The sequence below is a fragment of the Coregonus clupeaformis genome, unplaced genomic scaffold, assembly GCF_020615455.1.
Source record: "Coregonus clupeaformis isolate EN_2021a unplaced genomic scaffold, ASM2061545v1 scaf0777, whole genome shotgun sequence".
Taxonomy (NCBI): Eukaryota; Metazoa; Chordata; class Actinopteri; order Salmoniformes; family Salmonidae; genus Coregonus; species Coregonus clupeaformis.
Window position 1 is genome coordinate 132122 of NW_025534232.1, and position 20831 is coordinate 152952.

Sequence of the window (20831 nt, forward strand, 5' to 3'; positions counted from 1 at the left end):
GCATTTGGAAAGTATACCTATCCAACCCTGGATACAGTATATACAGTGCATTTGGAAAGTATACCTATCCAACCCTGGATACAGTATATACAGTGCATTTGGAAAGTATACCTATCCAACCCTGGATACAGTATATACAGTGCATTTGGAAAGTATTCAGACCCCATGACTGTTACGTTACAGCCTTATTCTAAAATGTATTAAATTGTTTTTTTCCTCATCAATCTACACACAATACCCCATAATGAGACAGCAAAATACGTTTAATCATTTTAGCAAATGTATAAAAAATACAAACTGAAATATGAAATGTACAGCGATTACAGCCTTGAGTCTTCTTGGGTATGTCGCTAAAAGCTTGGCACACCTGTATTTGGGGAGTTTCTCCCATTCTTCTCTGCAGATCCTCTCAAGCTCTGTCAGGTTGGATGGGGAGCGTCGCTGCACAGCTATTTTCAGCTCTCTCCAGATATGTTAGATCGGGTTCAAGTCCGGGCTTGGGACTTGTCCCGAGGCCACTCCTGCGTTGTGTGCTTAGTGTCATTGTCCTATTGGCAGGTTTTCATCAAGGATCTCTCTGTGTGTCATTGTTCTATTGGCAGGTTTTCATCAAGGATCTCTCTGTGTGTCATTGTCCTATTGGCAGGTTTTCATCAAGGATCTCTCTGTGTGTCATTGTCCTATTGGCAGGTTTTCATCAAGGATGATTGGACGACCGGCATAGTCTTCTTTTAAAAAACATTTTGTTAGGTGGGATAGCACAATGTCAAAACAGTTTAATGTGTCCAAATCAATAACCAATATGAAAAAAACAGTTTGTGATCTATTGAAAACATAAACATGTACTATCGACACAAACACAATAGTAATCATAATACTTGTGTTGTTTTGACAAGTGGCAATAAATCACTGATATCTATTAGGGGGGAAATCAGGTTGTATGTGATGTTGAAACTAACACAACTAAAAAAACACATGGAAATGGGAGATATCTTTTACCTCACTGGTTAGAGGACAACCTGCAGAAGACAGTCAGCTACATTTTGGAGTGATTAATTTAAATTTAGGGGTCCCCAAAACGAAGAGAAACGCAAAACGTATTTGTCATCACTCATATCGATATCACGTTGAAATCAATTGCAGGAGAGGGGGGAGATGAGGTTGCACATCCTGTTAAAACTAACAGCTCAAAAACCACACGGAATCTGGGAATAATGTGTACATCACTGGTCAGAGGACAATTTGTAGAAAACAGCTAGCTACCTTTTGAAGTGTTGCATTTTGATTCAAGTGGGTCGCCAACAAGGTAAGTGTAACGCAACACTTTTTTTTGTTAATCACATAATATTACTCTTTCAATTCAGACTGGATTTTTCCCCTGATGAGGCTAATATCCATATCACGCTGAAATCAATAGAACAGGGGGATTCTACATTGTGACATTATTCATTAAAATACTCCTTCTACTTAAATGTTCAAATCATTCTGAATCGTGACATTAATTAAAATAGTCCTACTATAATGTTAAAAACATTCTACACTGTGACATTATTTTATTGATATCATGAAACAACTCATGTATGTATTTTCTGATGTTTAATCAGAGAACCTGAATGGGAGTATTTCTTTCCACATTGATCACAGCTGTAAGATTTCTCTCCTGTGTGTGTTCTCTTGTGTATAGTCAGAGAGCTAGATCTAACAAAACTCTTCACACATTGATCACAGCTATAAGGTTTCTCTCCTGTGTGTGTTCTCTGATGTACCTTCAGGCAGATGGAGCGAGAAAAACTCTTCCCACATTGATCACAGCTATAAGGTTTTTCCTCCTGTGTGTGTTCTCTTGTGTCTAGTCAGAGCTCCAGATGCAACAAAACTCTTCCCACATTGATCACAGCTGTAAGATTTCTCTCCTGTGTGTGTTCTCTGGTGTATTATCATCACGTTTGAATAAGCATAACTCTTCCCACATTGAGCACAGCTGTAAGGTTTCTCTCCTGTGTGTGTTCTCTTGTGTATAGTCATCAAGATTCAAAAGCAAAACTCTTCCCACATTGATCACAGCTGTAAGGTTTCTCTCCAGTGTGAGTTCTCTTGTGTGTTATCAGGATGTTTGACTGAGAAAAACTCTTCCCACATTGATCACAGCTGTAAGGTTTCTCTCCTGTGTGTGTTCTCTTGTGTATAGTCAGAGCTCCAGATTCAACAAAACTCTTCCCACATTGATCACAGCTGTAAGGTTTCTCTCCAGTGTGAGTTCTCTGGTGTGTTATCAGGATGTTTGACTGAGAAAAACTCTTCCCACATTGATCACAGCTATAAGGTTTCTCTCCAGTGTGTATTCTCTGATGTACCCTCAGGTTGCTTGAGTGAGGAAAACTCTTCCCACATTGATCACAGCTATAAGATTTCTCTCCTGTGTGTGTTCTCTCATGTCTGTTAAGGTCTGCTTTTAAGGTGAATCTCTTCCCACAGTCAGAGCAGTGGTGAGATTTCTTCCCTGTGGGTTTCCGCTGGTGTTTCTTGAGGTGTTCTGATGTGGAGGGACTCTTCTCTGCCTCGTCAGCTTCATGATGTTGTTGAGGCTCCCCAGAGGATCCACGATAGCCACGTCTCTCTCCTGTGTGAACGACAAAGTCAGACAGATGGTTAAAGGCCCACAACAGCAGAAATCCACTGTTTATTTTAGCTAAAAGGTGATGACCATTATGTTGTACAACAATTGACGTCTCTAATGAATATTGAAACGCTTTTTGACAATTGTCTTAATAAGACAGTCAAGTGAACAACAATAGCCATATTTAGTCTCAATTTTTCACAGTAGTAAAGTGGATGATTGTAGGCTATAAATACATTATTAAAGTTGCTGAAACCCCTAAGCAGTGTTGCCAGATGACTTTTTCCCTATTTGTTTGTATAGCTACAGTGCTGCTCTTTGTTCCCGCCCATTTAGCATCGTTCTCTCCAGCCGTAGACCCACCTATCTCTTAAATAATTAAAGAATTCACATTGGAACATGGGAATGTGGCCGTGTGCTAAAGCAGTGAGGTAGTAGTGCTGAAATAACAAAGAAAAGATTTCAACAAAATACTTTATTAACTTCAAGTACTAAAGGTAGTAGATTACAATTAGGGAAAACCTAAAACACTTAAAGACAAAAACAATATCTAGACCTAGGGCCTATATCATCAGATCCTTTGAGGAACTTTGGTTGAACATTTTTAAATTTTACATTTTAGTCATTTAGCAGACGCTCTTATCCAGAGCGACTTACAGAAGCAATTAGGGTTAAGTGCCTTGCTCAAGGGCACATCGACACATTTTTCACCTAGTCGGCTCGGGGATTAGAACCAGCAACCTTTCGGTTACTGACACAACGCTCTTAACCACTAAGCCACCTGCCGCGAACAAATTAAATCTAGCCTGAGAGCATATTTCTGTCCTGCCCTTTGGAGAAATGTTGCTTTGAAACATTACTTTGGAAATGTAATGTCCGTGGTCTTCTTCATTGCAAAAGTCCTGATCTTCTCAAAAATATTTGTTTGCCGGGTTGTGTCCAGTCCGAGGGATGCTTTCACCTCTCTGGGAGGAAGGACGTGACCCTAACTCCCAACCTCAAGCAATAAGCTCAAAGTACAAAGACAAAATACCTGAAGTGTTGCTTGAGAGCAGGTTTATGCTGAAAGGGAAAATTCCAGAAAAATAGGTAAAAAAGTAATTAATTAAATGTCCTATAGCTTGTTATTAGTGGTACTAAAATGCCCTGTACACGCTTAACCTGCTTCCAGCCCAACAATTGCAAAGCAGACAAGATAACTAGCTAGATTTAGTAAACATTTAGCTTCATAATTACATAACAAGCTAGTTGAATATGCAAAAATACGACCTCAAAATCTATAATCCAATAGCTAGCTAGCTATTTAGCTATCATTTCATAGTGTCTAGCTAGCCAGCCAACTTAGCATGTGTCCCAATCAACATTAACAGCAGAACGCAACTGGCCAGCATATGCTAGCTTTCTTAATGTTGCTTCATCCCACAACGAGACATCTGTAAACAATGGCTTGTTGCTATAGGGACTTAGACGACTTCTGTAAACAATGGCTTGTTGCTATAGGGACTTAGAAGACATCTGTAAACAATGGCTTGTTGCTATAGGGACTTAGAAGACTTCTGTAAACAATGGCTTGTTGCTATAGGGACTTAGAAGACATCTGTAAACAATGGCTTGTTGCTATAGGGACTTAGAAGACTTCTGTAAACAATGACTTGTTGCTATAGGGACTTAGAAGACTTCTGTAAACAATGGCAAGCTATAACAGTACCTATTTCCCTCATTAAAATGCAAATCAATTCATAACATTTTTGACATGCGTTTTTCTGAATTTTTATGTTGTTATTCTGTCTCTCACTGTTCAAATAAACCTACCATTAAAATTATAGACTGATCATTTCTTTGTCAGTGGGCAAACGTACAAAATCAGCAGGGGATCAAACACTTTTTTCCCCTCACTGTAACTAGTGTATTTTAACACCAATAAACCCATCTGTTTAAAAATGAATTTAGTATATGTCAATCTAGCAAACTAGGCAATTAAAAGCAACTTTCTAAACAATGTTTTGGTTAGTTTCTAGCTTGTTAGCTAGCTAGCTAACGTTAAGTTAGCTGGCTAGCCAGTTCAAATAATAACCATATCATATAGCTGACGTCGTCTTTACTTTAGCTAATTTGTATTAATTATTACATGAAAATAAACTCACAACAAGATCATTATTTACAAGTTAATGGTGAGCTAATTACAGAAAATAGCTTACGGTTGGAATGTGACTAAATAAAAGCAGGGCATTCTACATTCGTTATATCCTAACCTAACCCTAACGTTATATCCTAACCTAACCTAACGTTATATCCTAACCTAACCCTAACGTTATATCCTAACCTAACCTAACGTTATATCCTAACCTAAACCTAACGTTATATTCTAACCTAACCTAACGTTATATCCTAACCTAACCCTAACGTTATATCCTAACCTAACCTAACGTTATATCCTAACCTAACCCTAACGTTATATCCTAACCTAACCCTAACGTTATATCCTAACCTAACGTTATATCCTAACCTAACCCTAACGTTATATCCTAACCTAACCTAACGTTATATCCTAACCTAACATTATATCCTAACCTAACCCTAACGTTATATCCTAACCTAACCCTAACGTTATATCCTAACCTAACCTAACGTTATATCCTAACCTAACCCTAACGTTATATTCTAACCTAACCTAACGTTATATCCTAACCTAACCCTAACGTTATATCCTAACCCTAACGTTATATCCTAACCTAACCCTAACGTTATATCCTAACCTAACCTAACGTTATATCCTAACCTAACCTAACGTTATATCCTAACCTAACCTAACGTTATATCCTAACCTAACGTTATATCCTAACCTAACCCTAACGTTATATCCTAACCTAACGTTATATCCTAACCTAACCCTAACGTTATATCCTAACCTAACCTAACGTTATATCCTAACCTAACCTAACGTTATATCCTAACCTAACCTAACTTTATATCCTAACCTAACCCTAACGTTATATCCTAACTTAACCTAACGTTATATCCTAACCTAACGTTATATCCTAACCTAACCTAACGTTATATCCTAACCTAACCTAACGTTATATTCTAACCTAACCTAACGTTATATCCTAACCTAACCCTAATGTTATATCCTAACCTAACCCTAACGTTATATCCTAACCTAACCTAAACGTTATATCCTAACCGAACCTAACCCTTACGTTATATCCTAACCTAACCTAACGTTATATCCTAACCTAACCTAACGTTATATCCTAACCTAGCCGTTATATCCTAACCTAACATTATATCCTAACCTAACCCTAACGTTATATCCTAACCTAACCCTAATGTTATATCCTAACCTAACCTAACGTTATATCCTAACCTAACCTAACCTAACCCTAACGTTATATCCTAACCCTAACATTATATCCTAACCTAACCTAACGTTATATCCTAACCTAACCCTAACGTTATATCCTAACCCAACCCTAACGTTATATCCTAACCTAACCCTAACGTTATATCCTAACCTAACCTAACCCTAACGTTATATCCTAACCTAACCTAACGTTATATCCTAATTTTACTTTGGTGCAGGTAACGTTGTTCTTCACATTACCGTCGCTGGTAAACACACACTATATCAAATAAAATCAAAACGTTTATTTGTCACATGCACAGGATACAGAAGGTGTAAACGGTACAGTGAAATGGTTACTTGCATAGTGGAGTCTTTTTGTTTAGACATGTAGCTAGCTAGCTAAACAATTAACCATAATCCCAACTCATTACGTTACTACCCTGCATGAATCTGCAGGTAGCTAAAAGCTTACCAACTAGGTTCAATGTTAGCTAGCTAGCTAACATTAGGCTATAACTAGTAATGCAAATGGCTCTGAGATACGAATAATATTACATTTACATTTTAGTCATTTAGCAGACGCTCTTATCCAGAGCGACTTACAGTTACTGAGTGCATACATTTTTCATACTGGCCCCCCGTGGGAATCGAACCCACATCCCTGGCGTTGCAAGCGCCATGCTCTACCAACTGAGCTACAGTTATAACCCAACCCTGATCTGTACTTCTCCACAACTTTGTCCCTGACCTGTACTACACAGGTCATACATGTAACGTTAGCTAGCGAGCCAGACAGCTAACGTTAGCTAGCGAGCCAGACAGCTAACATTAGCTAGCGAGCCAGCCAGCTAACGTTAGCTAGCGAGCCAGCCAGCTAACATTAGCTAGCTATCTAACAGTACACTTTAACTTGAATGGAAGTATATAGTAGTTTATATAGTAGTTATATGCCTAGTAGTTTGGTGCCTAAAAAGGGGTTCAATATCCCTCTGTGTGTATATATATATATACAGTGGGGAGAACAAGTATTTGATACACTGCCGATTTTGCAGGTTTTCCTACTTACAAAGCATGTAGAGGTCTGTACTTTTTATCATAGGTACACTTCAACGGTGAGAGACAGAATCTAAAACAAAAATCCAGAAAATCACATTGTATGATTTTAAAGTAATTCATTTGCATTTTATTGCATGACATAAGTATTTGATCACCTACCAACCAGTAAGAATTCCGGCTCTCACAGACCTGTTAGTTTTTCTTTATGAAGCCCTCCTGTTCTCCACTCATTACCCTGTGTGAGAATTTTGAATTAGCCCTGAGCTGGACTCAAACCTGGGTCCAGAGACTGTCAAGCCAACACCTTCTAACTGTTATACCAAGATGTCTGAACTTGTTGATGAGGTCGCTAGGTTTTGGGTTAAGGTTGCTTCAATAGCTTTCTCTATGAATTTGAGAGTGGTTAAATTTCTCCAGCCCCCATCCCTCAGCTGTTTACCAAACCAAGTCTCTGTGCAGCCATTTTGTTGCTGTTTAAATCCTAGGTTGTCCCTTTAAAAAATCCACACATCAATAAACCAATCTGCAGTTCAAACAATAACAAAGCTGTCATTCCGCCACTGTTTTGGTAATAAGATGAGGATCGGACTGGAGAAATGTAACTACTCTCAAAATCATAGACAGACCTATGGATGCAAGGTCTGACCATCAATGACATCAATATTATAGTTTTAACCATGTTGAGGCTATACAGTGTTGATTTACATTTACACTGTTTCTAAACATTGGAGTAAAAAAAGCTTCTTTTGGGATCTGATGGGGTACGACAGTTGAACTATGCTCATGAGGCATGTGTTATATTCTTCAAGAATCAATGGATATATATCAATAATTTAAAAGTCGAAATATGGATGTAGCAACTGCAGATTTCACCTTTAACGCCACACATCAGTTCAACAACTGCAGAGTTTGTGCCTCTGTTTTTAAGACAGTACTTACTAGTGTTAATCAGGGCCCGGTTTCTCAAAACCATCTTACTGCTAAGTTCATCATTAGAATCATTGGATGCCTTAAGATGCCTTTGGGAAACCGGAACCAGATATCCAGTTTCCTCCTCTTCTTCCTCATCCTTTTTCGATGTGACAGTCATCTCCTCATCCTCCTCTTTCACTCCAAAGACTGCTTCCCCCTCTTCTTTCACTGTAACATCCTCCTCCTCTTTCACTCTGAACGCGTCTTCCTCTTCTTTCACTGTAACATCCTCCTCCTCTTTCACTCTGAACGCGTCTTCCTCTTCTTTCACTGTAACGTCTTTCTCTTCTTCTTTCACGGTAACAGCTTCACCCTCTACTTGTTTTTGTATTGTACCATCCTCCTCTTCCTCCTCCTCTTTCACTAGAGCTTCTTTCTCCGTCCAGCAGACCTCCTCTTCTTTAGCAGGAGGAGAGTAGCTTAGTGAGCTCATGGTCGGGGATGTTAGCTAGCTAGGCTAGTGCTAACTTAACCAGCCAGCTAGCTGACCAATAACAACAACACCGTAAATATGAAATTAAATGGGATAACTAACTAGACGACAGAAGTGGGTTTAAAACACAGTGGCTAATATACACGAAAGCGTCTAAAGAGCTTTATTGGTTGGGCTATTTTGTCTAGCAAGCTACCGAGGTGTCTGACTAACTGTTGCTGCTGTTGAAAGAAGCGTCCCGTCCACTAGATTATACGTCACACTAGCAGCATAGCCTTAAAGTCCCACATCGCCATCTGCTGACTGGAGTGGGTAACGAAGTTGAGTAAAATGTAGATTTTATTTTCAGACAAAATGTTAAAGGGTAGGAAGCATGAGTTTTTACTCACCAATGTAACAACACAGTGTGGTTAAAGACTTAGGAACTTAGTTGTAGTCACGATCTGGTTACCTATTAAGTTCAAACAGTTATGTTTTTGCGTTATTACATATTTATTAACTTATTTCCAGATATCTTCTAAACTACCCACAATGCACTATTTCTCAACATCATATGGAGGATCTACTCTGTGCTACCGAGTTTGTATGCTAGCTCGGTAGCTAGCTCAAGCTTGCAAACGTTAGCCACACCTCATGTTTTTCATGCACTGTGTGGTTGTGTTATCTAGTGTGAACCTGTTACCACAATAGGCTCTGGTGCCTTCTTGCCGTGGGCTCAAAACCAAAGAGAAAATCAGACCTGGCAGTGACATACTAGACCCTGGCAGTAAATCTAATACTCAGGTGCTTTAAGTCATGCATGAAAGGTCTGGGGTGGTTCCGTGGTTATAAGTTACTGACCTAAAACTCACTAGTTTCTATAACTCTGGTCTTCCTAAAACTCACTAGCTTCTAGAACTCTGGTCTTCCTAAAACTCACTAGCTTCTAGAACTCTGGTCTTCCTAAAACTCACTAGCTTCTAGAACTCTGGTCTTCCTAAAACTCACTAGCTTCTAGAACTCTGGTCTTCCTAAAACTCACTAGCTTCTAGAACTCTGGTCTTCCTAAAACTCACTAGCTTCTAGAACTCTGGTCTTCCTAAAACTCACTAGCTTCTAGAACTCTCGTCTTGCTAAAACTCACTAGCTTCTAGAACTCTGGTCTTCCTAAAAATTAGACTTGCTAAAACTCACTAGCTTCTAGAACTCTGGTCTTCCTAAAACTCACTAGTTTCTAGAACTCTCGTCTTCCTAAAACTCACTAGCTTCTAGAACTCTGGTCTTCCTAAAACTCACTAGCTTCTAGAACTCTGGTTGTCCTAAAACTCACTAGCTTCTAGAACTCTGGTCTTCCTAAAACTCACTAGCTTCTAGAACTCTGGTCTTCCTAAAACTCACTAGCTTCTAGAACTCTTGTCTTCCTAAAACTCACTAGCTTCTAGAACTCTCGTCCCCTTGGAACGAGCCCAAACAAAACTCATCTCCAATACAGAAAAACGTGCAGTCAAAATAAATTGTGATCCATGACAACGCACTGGCTAAATGCAAAACACAAATCCTTTTGACTGCCCACCCTTGAGACAATCAGCAACCAAGTTGTCCTTACCACGGACATGTCTGATTTCAAGAGGAAACTCCTGCAATATCCGTAGTAACTTTCCACCTCACTGCGGAGCTTCTCTCTCTTTTCAGGGTTCACTCGATAGGCATGGTGTTGGATCGGAGCCGAGTCCCCAATGTCATACTCTAGTACATTTGGGTTGGCACATCTGAGAATGAACCCTGATATTCTACAAGCAGTGCAACAATGTCAATATAATTGTACCCCAAAATGGTCAGTTCGTTGCATAAATTATGATTACTAAATGTTGCATGAATTGTAAATATGAAATATCAAAACCAAATGATCACCCCTTTGTTAATATGTATTGGCAATAATTCACTTAATGGTGAGGCATTGAATAATAAAACATATATATTTTGTCAGGCTGGATGTTTGAAATATGAGTAGGTTATTTGAGTCATGCTTCTTCAGTAGTGGAATAAAGACAAGTAGCACTTGAATGTTGTAAAGAAATACTGGAGTGATGTAAGATTGTTAATAAAACTGATTATAGACCAATTTATTATACTGCGTCCATGTTTATAGGCTGCAAGTACGTTGAAATTAAGTTGTTGTCAAGTCGTTGAAAAAAACGACCTGAAAATACATATTTTCAACTAAAACCGAATGTAAACTCAGCAACAAAAAAAAGTCCTCTCACTGTCAACTGCGTTTATTTTCAGCAAACTTAACATGTGTAAATATTTGTATGAACATAACAAGATTCAACAACTGAGACATAAACTGAACAAGTTCCACACACAAATAATGTGTCCCTGGGGGGACACATTATCAAAATCAAAAGTAACAGTCAGTATCTGGTGTGGCCACCAGCTGCATTAAGTACTGCAGTGCATCTCCTCCTCATGGACTGCACCAGATTTGCCAGTTCTTGCTGTGAGATGTTACCCCACTCTTCCACCAAGGCACATACAAGTTCCCGGACATTTCTGGGGGGAATTGCCCTAGCCCTCCGATCCAACAGGTCCCAGACGTGCTCAATGGGATTGAGATCCGGGTTCTTCACTGGCCATGACAGAACACTGACATTCCTGTCTTGCAGGAAATCACGCACAGAATGAGCAGTATGGCTGGTGGCATTGTCATGTCAGGATGAGCCTGCAGGAAGGGTACCACATGAGGGAGGATGCCTCCTTGCAGCATGCATAAGGCACGTTCACGCAGATGAGCAGGGACCCTGGGCATATTTCTTTTGGTGTTTTCCAGAGTCAATAGAAAGGCCTCTTTTGTGTCCTAAGTTTTCATAACTGTGACCTTAATTGCCTACCATCTGTAAGTCTTAACGACCGTTCCACAGGTGCATGTTCATTAATTATTTATGGTTCATTGAACAAGCATGGGAAACAGTGTTTAAACCCTTTACAATGAAGATCTGTGAAGTTATTTTGGATTTCTACAAATTATCTTTGAAAGACAGGGTCCTGAAAAAGGGACGTTTCTTTTTTTGCTGAGTTTATATTGGACATCAGGCATAGTCTTCTTTTCAATGTCTTTTCAATGACATTTTGCTACGTGGGAAACCTCAATGTCAAAACACAGTTTTAACATGTCCAAATCAATAACCAATATGCAAAAACAGTTTGTGATATATTGAAAACCGAAACCTAAACTGTACTATCTACACAAATGTGCCACAATAATCATATTAAAACAAGCACCTTATAAACTGCACAAGCACCAACAATAAGTCACTGATATCGATTATGGGGGAGATCAGGTTGTACCTGCTGTTGAAACTAACACAACTAAAAAAACACATGGAAATGGGAGATAACTTTTACCTCACTGGTTAGAGGACAACCTGCAGAAGACAGTCAGCTACATTTTGGAGGGATGCATTTACATTTATGGGTCGCTAAACAAAGGAACGCAACACTTATTTCATCGATATCATGTTGAAATCAATTGCGCAAGAGTGGGGGAGATGAGGTTGCACGTCCTGTTAAAACGAATAGCTCAAACACCACATGGAATCTGGGAATAATGTGTACATCACTGGTTGAAGGACAATTTGTAGAAAACAGCTAGCTACATTTTGAAGTGTTGCATTTTGATTCAAGTGGGTTGCCAACAAGGTAAGTGTAACACAACTTTTTTTTTCTTTCACTTTTTGTTAAATCACATGTATACTCTTTCAATTCAGAGCCTGGATTTTTCCCAGAGGCTAATATCCATATCATGCTGAAATAAATTGAACAGGGGGAAACGTTTAGGGTTCTACATTGTGATATTAATTAAAATACGCCCTCTACAATGTTTAAATATTCTACACTGTGACATTATTTCAGTGATATCATGAAACAACTCCTTCATGTATGTATTTTCTGATGTTTGATCAGAGATATTTTATCAGAGTATCTCTTGTCACATGATCACAGCTATATGTCTTCTCTCCTGTGTGAGTTCTCAGATGTACTATAAGGCCACTTGACTGCATAAAACTCTTCCCACATTGAGTACAGCTATATCATTTATCTCCTGCTATAAAGTTTATCTCCTGTGTTGTGTGTGTTCTCTGGTGTGATTTTAAATCTCTTAACCTAACAAAAGTCTTTCCACAGTCAGAGCAGTCGTAAGGTTTCTCTCCTGTGTGTGTTCTCAGATGTACTATCAGCGCGCTTGACTGAGTAAAACTCTTCCCACATTGAGTACAGCTATAAGATTTCTCTCCTGTGTGTGTTCTCTGGTGTTTCGTCAGATCGCAAGATGCAACAAAACTCTTCCCACATTGAGTACAGCTATAAGGTTTCTCTCCTGTGTGTGTTCTCTGGTGCACTATCAGGGAGCTTGACCGAGTAAAACTCTTCCCACATTGAGTACAACTATATGGTGATTTCTCTCCTGTGTGTGTTCTCTGGTGTGATTTTAAATTTCTTAACCTAACAAAAGTCTTTCCACAGTCAGAGCAGTCGTAAGGTTTCACTCCTGTGTGTGTTCTCAGATGTACTATCAGCGCTTGACTGAGTAAAACTCTTCCCACATTGAGTACAGCTATAAGGTTTCTCTCCTGTGTGTGTTCTCTGGTGCACTATCAGGGAGGTTGACCGAGTAAAACTCTTCCCACATTGAGTACAACTATATGGTGATTTCTCTCCTGTGTGTGTTCTCTGGTGTGATTTTAAATCTCTTAAACTAACAAAAGTCTTTCCGCAGTCAGAGCAGTCGTAAGGTTTCTCTCCTGTGTGTCTTCTCAGATGTACTATAAGGTAGCTTGACCGAGTACAGCTATAAGATTTCTCTCCTGTGTGTGTTCTCTGGTGCACTATCAGGGCGCTTGACCGAGTAAAACTCTTCCCACATTGAGTACAACTATATGGTGATTTCTCTCCTGTGTGTGTTCTCTGGTGTGATTTTAAATCTATTAAATTAACAAAAGTCTTTACGCAGTCAGAGCAGTCGTAAGGTTTCTCTCCTGTGTGTGTTCTCTGGTGCACTATCAGGGAGCTTGACCGAGTAAAACTCTTCCCACATTGATCACAGCTATAAGGTTTCTCTCCTGTGTGTACTCGCTGGTGTATTTTAAGTTCTGATGTAGACCTGCAACGTTTCCCACAGTCAGAGCAGCAGGGAGATTTCTTCCCAGTGGGTCTCAGGTGGTTTTTCTTAAGGTGTTCTGATCTGGAGAGAGACCTTTCTGCCTCGTCAGTATCATGTTGTTGAGGCTCCCCAGAGGATCCACGATAGCCACGTCTGTCTCCTGTGTGAACGACAAAGTCAGACAGATGGTTAAAGAACCACAACAGCAGAAATACACTGTTTATTTTAGGTAAAAGGTGATACCCAGAGCATACCCATGAAATTGTACAATAACTGACATCTTTAATTATTTGACAATTGTCTTAAGACAGTCAAGTGAGCAACAATAGTCATATTTTGTCTTGTTTTCAGATTAGTAGTAACATCGATGATTCTAGGCTCGAAATAAATTATTAAAGTTGTTGAAATCCTAAGCAGAGTGCCAGACGACTTTTACTCTCCAATATAGGACCCTTTCTGTGTTTGCTGTTTGTTGCTATGCAACACAATTTGGCTGCAGAAACTCCTCCATGCTAATAACCTCTAGTTATGGATGTAGTATATGAGAACTCCTCCATGCTAATAACCTCTAGTTATGGATGTAGTATATCTGAACTCCTCCATGCTAATAACCTCTAGTTATGGATGTAGTATGTCTGAACTCCTCCATGCTAATAACCTCTAGTTATGGATGTAGTATATCTGAACTCCTCCATGCTAATAACCTCTAGTTATGGATGTAGTATATCTGAACTCCTCCATGCTAATAACCTCTAGTTATGGATGTAGTATATCTGAACTCCTCCATGCTAATAACCTCTAGTTATGGATGTAGTATATCTGAACTCCTCCATGCTAATAACCTCTAGTTATGGATGTAGTATATCTGAACTCCTCCATGCTAATAACCTCTAGTTATGGATGTAGTATATCTGAACTCCTCCATGCTAATAACCTCTAGTTATGGATGTAGTATATCTGAACTCCTCCATGTTAATAACTTATAGTTATGGATGTAGTATATCTGACCTCCTCCATGCTAATAACCTTTAGTTATGGATGTAGTATATCTGAACTCCTCCATGCTAATAACCTCTAGTTATGGATGTAGTATATCTGAACTCCTCCATGCTAATAACCTCTAGTTATGGATGTAGTATATCTGAACTCCTCCATGCTAATAACCTCTAGTTATGGATGTAGTATATCTGAACTCCTCCATGCTAATAACCGCTAGTTATGGATGTAGTATATCTGAACTCCTCCATGCTAATAACCTCTAGTTATGGATGTAGTATATCTGAACTCCTCCATGCTAATAACCTCTAGTTATGGATGTAGTATATCTGAACTCCTCCATGCTAATAACCGCTAGTTATGGATGTAGTATATCTGAACTCCTCCATGCTAATAACCTCTAGTTATGGATGTAGTATATCTGAACTCCTCCATGCTAATAACCGCTAGTTATGGATGTAGTATATCTGAACTCCTCCATGCTAATAACCTCTAGTTATGGATGTAGTATATCTGAACTCCTCCATGCTAATAACCTCTAGTTATGGATGTAGTATATCTGAACTCCTCCATGCTAATAACCTCTAGTTATGGATGTAGTATATCTGAACTCCTCCATGCTAATAACCTCTAGTTATGGATGTAGTATATCTGAACTCCTCCATGCTAATAACCTCTAGTTATGGATGTAGTATATCTGAACTCCTCCATGCTAATAACCGCTAGTTATGGATGTAGTATATCTGAACTCCTCCATGCTAATAACCTCTAGTTATGGATGTAGTATATCTGAACTCCTCCATGCTAATAACCTCTAGTTATGGATGTAGTATATCTGAACTCCTCCATGCTAATAACCTCTAGTTATGGATGTAGTATATCTGAACTCCTCCATGCTAATAACCGCTAGTTATGGATGTAGTATATCTGAACTCCTCCATGCTAATAACCGCTAGTTATGGATGTAGTATATCTGAACTCCTCCATGCTAATAACCTCTAGTTATGGATGTAGTATATCTGAACTCCTCCATGCTAATAACCTCTAGTTATGGATGTAGTATATCTGAACTCCTCCATGCTAATAACTTCTAGTTATGGATGTAGTATATCTGAACTCCTCCATGCTAATAACTTCTAGTTATGGATGTAGTATATCTGAACTCCTCCATGCTAATAACCTCTAGTTATGGATGTAGTATATCTGAACTCCTCCATGCTAATAACCTCTAGTTATGGATGTAGTATATCTGAACTCCTCCATGCTAATAACCTCTAGTTATGGATGTAGTATATCTGAACTCCTCCATGCTAATAACCTCTAGTTATGGATGTAGTATATCTGAACTCCTCCATGCTAATAACCTCTAGTTATGGATGTAGTATATCTGAACTCCTCCATGCTAATAACCGCTAGTTATGGATGTAGTATATCTGAACTCCTCCATGCTAATAACCGCTAGTTATGGATGTAGTATATCTGAACTCCTCCATGCTAATAACCGCTAGTTATGGATGTAGTATATCTGAACTCCTCCATGCTAATAACCGCTAGTTATGGATGTAGTATATCTGAACTCCTCCATGCTAATAACCTCTAGTTATGGATGTAGTATATCTGAACTCCTCCATGCTAATAACCTCTAGTTATGGATGTAGTATATCTGAACTCCTCCATGCTAATAACCTCTAGTTATGGATGTAGTATATCTGAACTCCTCCATGCTAATAACCTCTAGTTATGGATGTACTATGTCTGAACTCCTCCATGCTAATAACCTCTAGTTATGGATGTAGTATGTCTGAACTCCTCCATGCTAATAACCTCTAGTTATGGATGTAGTATGTCTGAACTCCTCCATGCTAATAACCTCTAGTTATGGATGTAGTATGTCTGAACTCCTCCATGCTAATAACCTCTAGTTATGGATGTAGTATGTCTGAACTCCTCCATGCTAATAACCTCTAGTTATGGATGTAGTATGTCTGAACTCCTCCATGCTAATAACCTCTAGTTATGGATGTAGTATGTCTGAACTCCTCCATGCTAATAACCTCTAGTTATGGATGTAGTATGTCTGAACTCCTCCATGCTAATAACCTCTAGTTATGGATGTAGTATATCTGAACTCCTCCATGCTAATAACCGCTAGTTATGGATGTAGTATATCTGAACTCCTCCATGCTAATAACCTCTAGTTATGGATGTAGTATATCTGAACTCCTCCATGCTAATAACCTCTAGTTATGGATGTAGTATATCTGAACTCCTCCATGCTAATAACCGCTAGTTATGGATGTAGTATATCTGAACTCCTCCATGCTAATAACCTCTAGTTATGGATGTAGTATGTCTGAACTCCTCCATGCTAATAACCTCTAGTTATGGATGTAGTATGTCTGAACTCCTCCATGCTAATAACCTCTAGTTATGGATGTAGTATGTCTGAACTCCTCCATGCTAATAACCTCTAGTTATGGATGTAGTATGTCTGAACTCCTCCATGCTAATAACCTCTAGTTATGGATGTAGTATGTCTGAACTCCTCCATGCTAATAACCTCTAGTTATGGATGTAGTATGTCTGAACTCCTCCATGCTAATAACCTCTAGTTATGGATGTAGTATGTCTGAACTCCTCCATGCTAATAACCTCTAGTTATGGATGTAGTATGTCTGAACTCCTCCATGCTAATAACCTCTAGTTATGGATGTAGTATGTCTGAACTCCTCCATGCTAATAACCTCTAGTTATGGATGTAGTATATCTGAACTCCTCCATGCTAATAACCTCTAGTTATGGATGTAGTATATCTGAACTCCTCCATGCTAATAACCTCTAGTTATGGATGTACTATATCTGAACTCCTCCATGCTAATAACTTCTAGTTATGGATGTAGTATATCTGAACTCCTCCATGCTAATAACTTCTAGTTATGGATGTAGTATATCTGAACTCCTCCATGCTAATAACCTCTAGTTATGGATGTAGTATATCTGAACTCCTCCATGCTAATAACCTCTAGTTATGGATGTAGTATATCTGAACTCCTCCATGCTAATAACCTCTAGTTATGGATGTAGTATATCTGAACTCCTCCATGCTAATAACCTCTAGTTATGGATGTAGTATATCTGAACTCCTCCATGCTAATAACCTTAGTTATGGATGTAGTATATCTGAACTCCTCCATGCTAATAACCTCTAGTTATGGATGTAGTATATCTGAACTCCTCCATGCTAATAACCTCTAGTTATGGATGTAGTATATCTGAACTCCTTCATGCTAATAACCTCTAGTTATGGATGTAGTATGTCTGAACTCCTCCATGCTAATAACCTCTAGTTATGGATGTAGTATGTCTGAACTCCTCCATGCTAATAACCTCTAGTTATGGATGTAGTATGTCTGAACTCCTCCATGCTAATAACCTCTAGTTATGGATGTAGTATGTCTGAACTCCTCCATGCTAATAACCTCTAGTTATGGATGTAGTATGTCTGAACTCCTCCATGCTAATAACCTCTAGTTATGGATGTAGTATGTCTGAACTCCTCCATGCTAATAACCTCTAGTTATGGATGTAGTATATCTGAACTCCTCCATGCTAATAACCTCTAGTTATGGATGTAGTATGTCTGAACTCCTCCATGCTAATAACCTCTAGTTATGGATGTAGTATATCTGAACTCCTCCATGCTAATAACCTCTAGTTATGGATGTAGTATATCTGAACTCCTCCATGCTAATAACCTCTAGTTATGGATGTAGTATATCTGAACTCCTCCATGCTAATAACCTCTAGTTATGGATGTAGTATATCTGAACTCCTCCATGCTAATAACCTCTAGTTATGGATGTAGTATATCTGAACTCCTCCATGCTAATAACCTCTAGTTATGGATGTAGTATATCTGAACTCCTCCATGCTAATAACCTCTAGTTATGGATGTAGTATATCTGAACTCCTCCATGCTAATAACTTCTAGTTATGGATGTAGTATATCTGAACTCCTCCATGCTAATAACCTCTAGTTATGGATGTAGTATATCTGAACTCCTCCATGCTAATAACCTCTAGTTATGGATGTAGTATATCTGAACTCCTCCATGCTAATAACCTCTAGTTATGGATGTAGTATATCTGAACTCCTCCATGCTAATAACCTCTAGTTATGGATGTAGTATATCTGAACTCCTCCATGCTAATAACCTCTAGTTATGGATGTAGTATATCTGAACTCCTCCATGCTAATAACCTCTAGTTATGGATGTAGTATATCTGAACTCCTCCATGCTAATAACCTCTAGTTATGGATGTAGTATATCTGAACTCCTCCATGCTAATAACCTCTAGTTATGGATGTAGTATATCTGAACTCCTCCATGCTAATAACCTCTAGTTATGGATGTAGTATATCTGAACTCCTCCATGCTAACATGCTAATAACCTCTAGTTATGGATGTAGTATATCTGAACTCCTCCATGCTAATAACCTCTAGTTATGGATGTAGTATATCTGAACTCCTCCATGCTAATAACCTCTAGTTATGGATGTAGTATATCTGAACTCCTCCATGCTAATAACCTCTAGTTATGGATGTAGTATGTCTGAACTCCTCCATGCTAATAACCTCTAGTTATGGATGTAGTATATCTGAACTCCTCCATGCTAATAACCTCTAGTTATGGATGTAGTATATCTGAACTCCTCCATGCTAATAACCTCTAGTTATGGATGTAGTATATCTGAACTCCTCCATGCTAATAACCTCTAGTTATGGATGTAGTATATCTGAACTCCTCCATGCTAATAACCTCTAGTTATGGATGTAGTATATCTGAACTCCTCCATGCTAATAACCTCTAGTTATGGATGTAGTATATCTGAACTCCTCCATGCTAATAACCTCTAGTTATGGATGTAGTATATCTGAACTCCTCCATGCTAATAACCTCTAGTTATGGATGTAGTATATCTGAACTCCTCCATGCTAATAACCTCTAGTTATGGATGTAGTATATCTGAACTCCTCCATGCTAATAACCTCTAGTTATGGATGTAGTATATCTGAACTCCTCCATGCTAACATGCTAATAACCTCTAGTTATGGATGTAGTATATCTGAACTCCTCCATGCTAATAACCTCTAGTTATGGATGTAGTATATCTGAACTCCTCCATGCTAATAACCTCTAGTTATGGATGTAGTATGTCTGAACTCCTCCATGCTAATAACCTCTAGTTATGGATGTAGTATGTCTGAACTCCTCCATGCTAATAACCTCTAGTTATGGATGTAGTATGTCTGAACTCCTCCATGCTAATAACCTCTAGTTATGGATGTAGTATGTCTGAACTCCTCCATGCTAATAACCTCTAGTTATGGATGTAGTATGTCTGAACTCCTCCATGCTAATAACCTCTAGTTATGGATGTAGTATATCTGAACTCCTCCATGCTAATAACCTCTAGTTATGGATGTAGTATATCTGAACTCCTCCATGCTAATAACCTCTAGTTATGGATGTAGTATATCTGAACTCCTCCATGCTAATAACTTCTAGTTATGGATGTAGTATATCTGAACTCCTCCATGCTAATAACTTCTAGTTATGGATGTAGTATATCTGAACTCCTCCATGCTAATAACCTCTAGTTATGGATGTAGTATGTCTGAACTCCTCCATGCTAATAACCTCTAGTTATGGATGTAGTATGTCTGAACTCCTCCATGCTAATAACCTCTAGTTATGGATGTAGTATGTCTGAACTCCTCCATGCTAATAACCTCTAGTTATGGATGTAGTATGTCTGAACTCCTCCATGCTAATAACCTCTAGTTATGGATGTAGTATATCTGAACTCCTCCATGCTAATAACCTCTAGTTATGGATGTAGTATATCTGAACTCCTCCATGCTAATAACCTCTAGTTATGGATGTAGTATATCTGAACTCCTCCATGCTAATAACTTCTAGTTATGGATGTAGTATATCTGAACTCCTCCATGCTAATAACTTCTAGTTATGGATGTAGTATATCTGAACTCCTCCATGCTAATAACCTCTAGTTATGGATGTAGTATATCTGAACTCCTCCATGCTAATAACCTCTAGTTATGGATGTAGTATATCTGAACTCCTCCATGCTAATAACCTCTAGTTATGGATGTAGTATATCTGAACTCCTCCATGCTAATAACCTCTAGTTATGGATGTAGTATATCTGAACTCCTCCATGCTAATAACCTTAGTTATGGATGTA

The 20831-nt window shown here is 38.7% G+C and overlaps 1 protein-coding gene across 1 annotated transcript in view; it reads right to left on the bottom strand.

The window, feature by feature from the left end:
• Positions 1 to 11547: 11547 nt before the first annotated feature.
• Positions 11548 to 20831, bottom strand: part of LOC123485641 (zinc finger protein 180-like) — a 35222-nt gene continuing 25938 nt past the window's right edge. The window contains exons 3-4 of the mRNA XM_045216703.1: positions 12989 to 13724; positions 11548 to 12906 (exon numbers count right to left, since the gene is read on the bottom strand). Coding sequence (XP_045072638.1) covers positions 12495 to 12906; positions 12989 to 13724 — 1148 coding nt within the window. The 3' untranslated portion in view covers positions 11548 to 12494. The remainder of the gene's footprint in view (positions 12907 to 12988; positions 13725 to 20831) is intronic.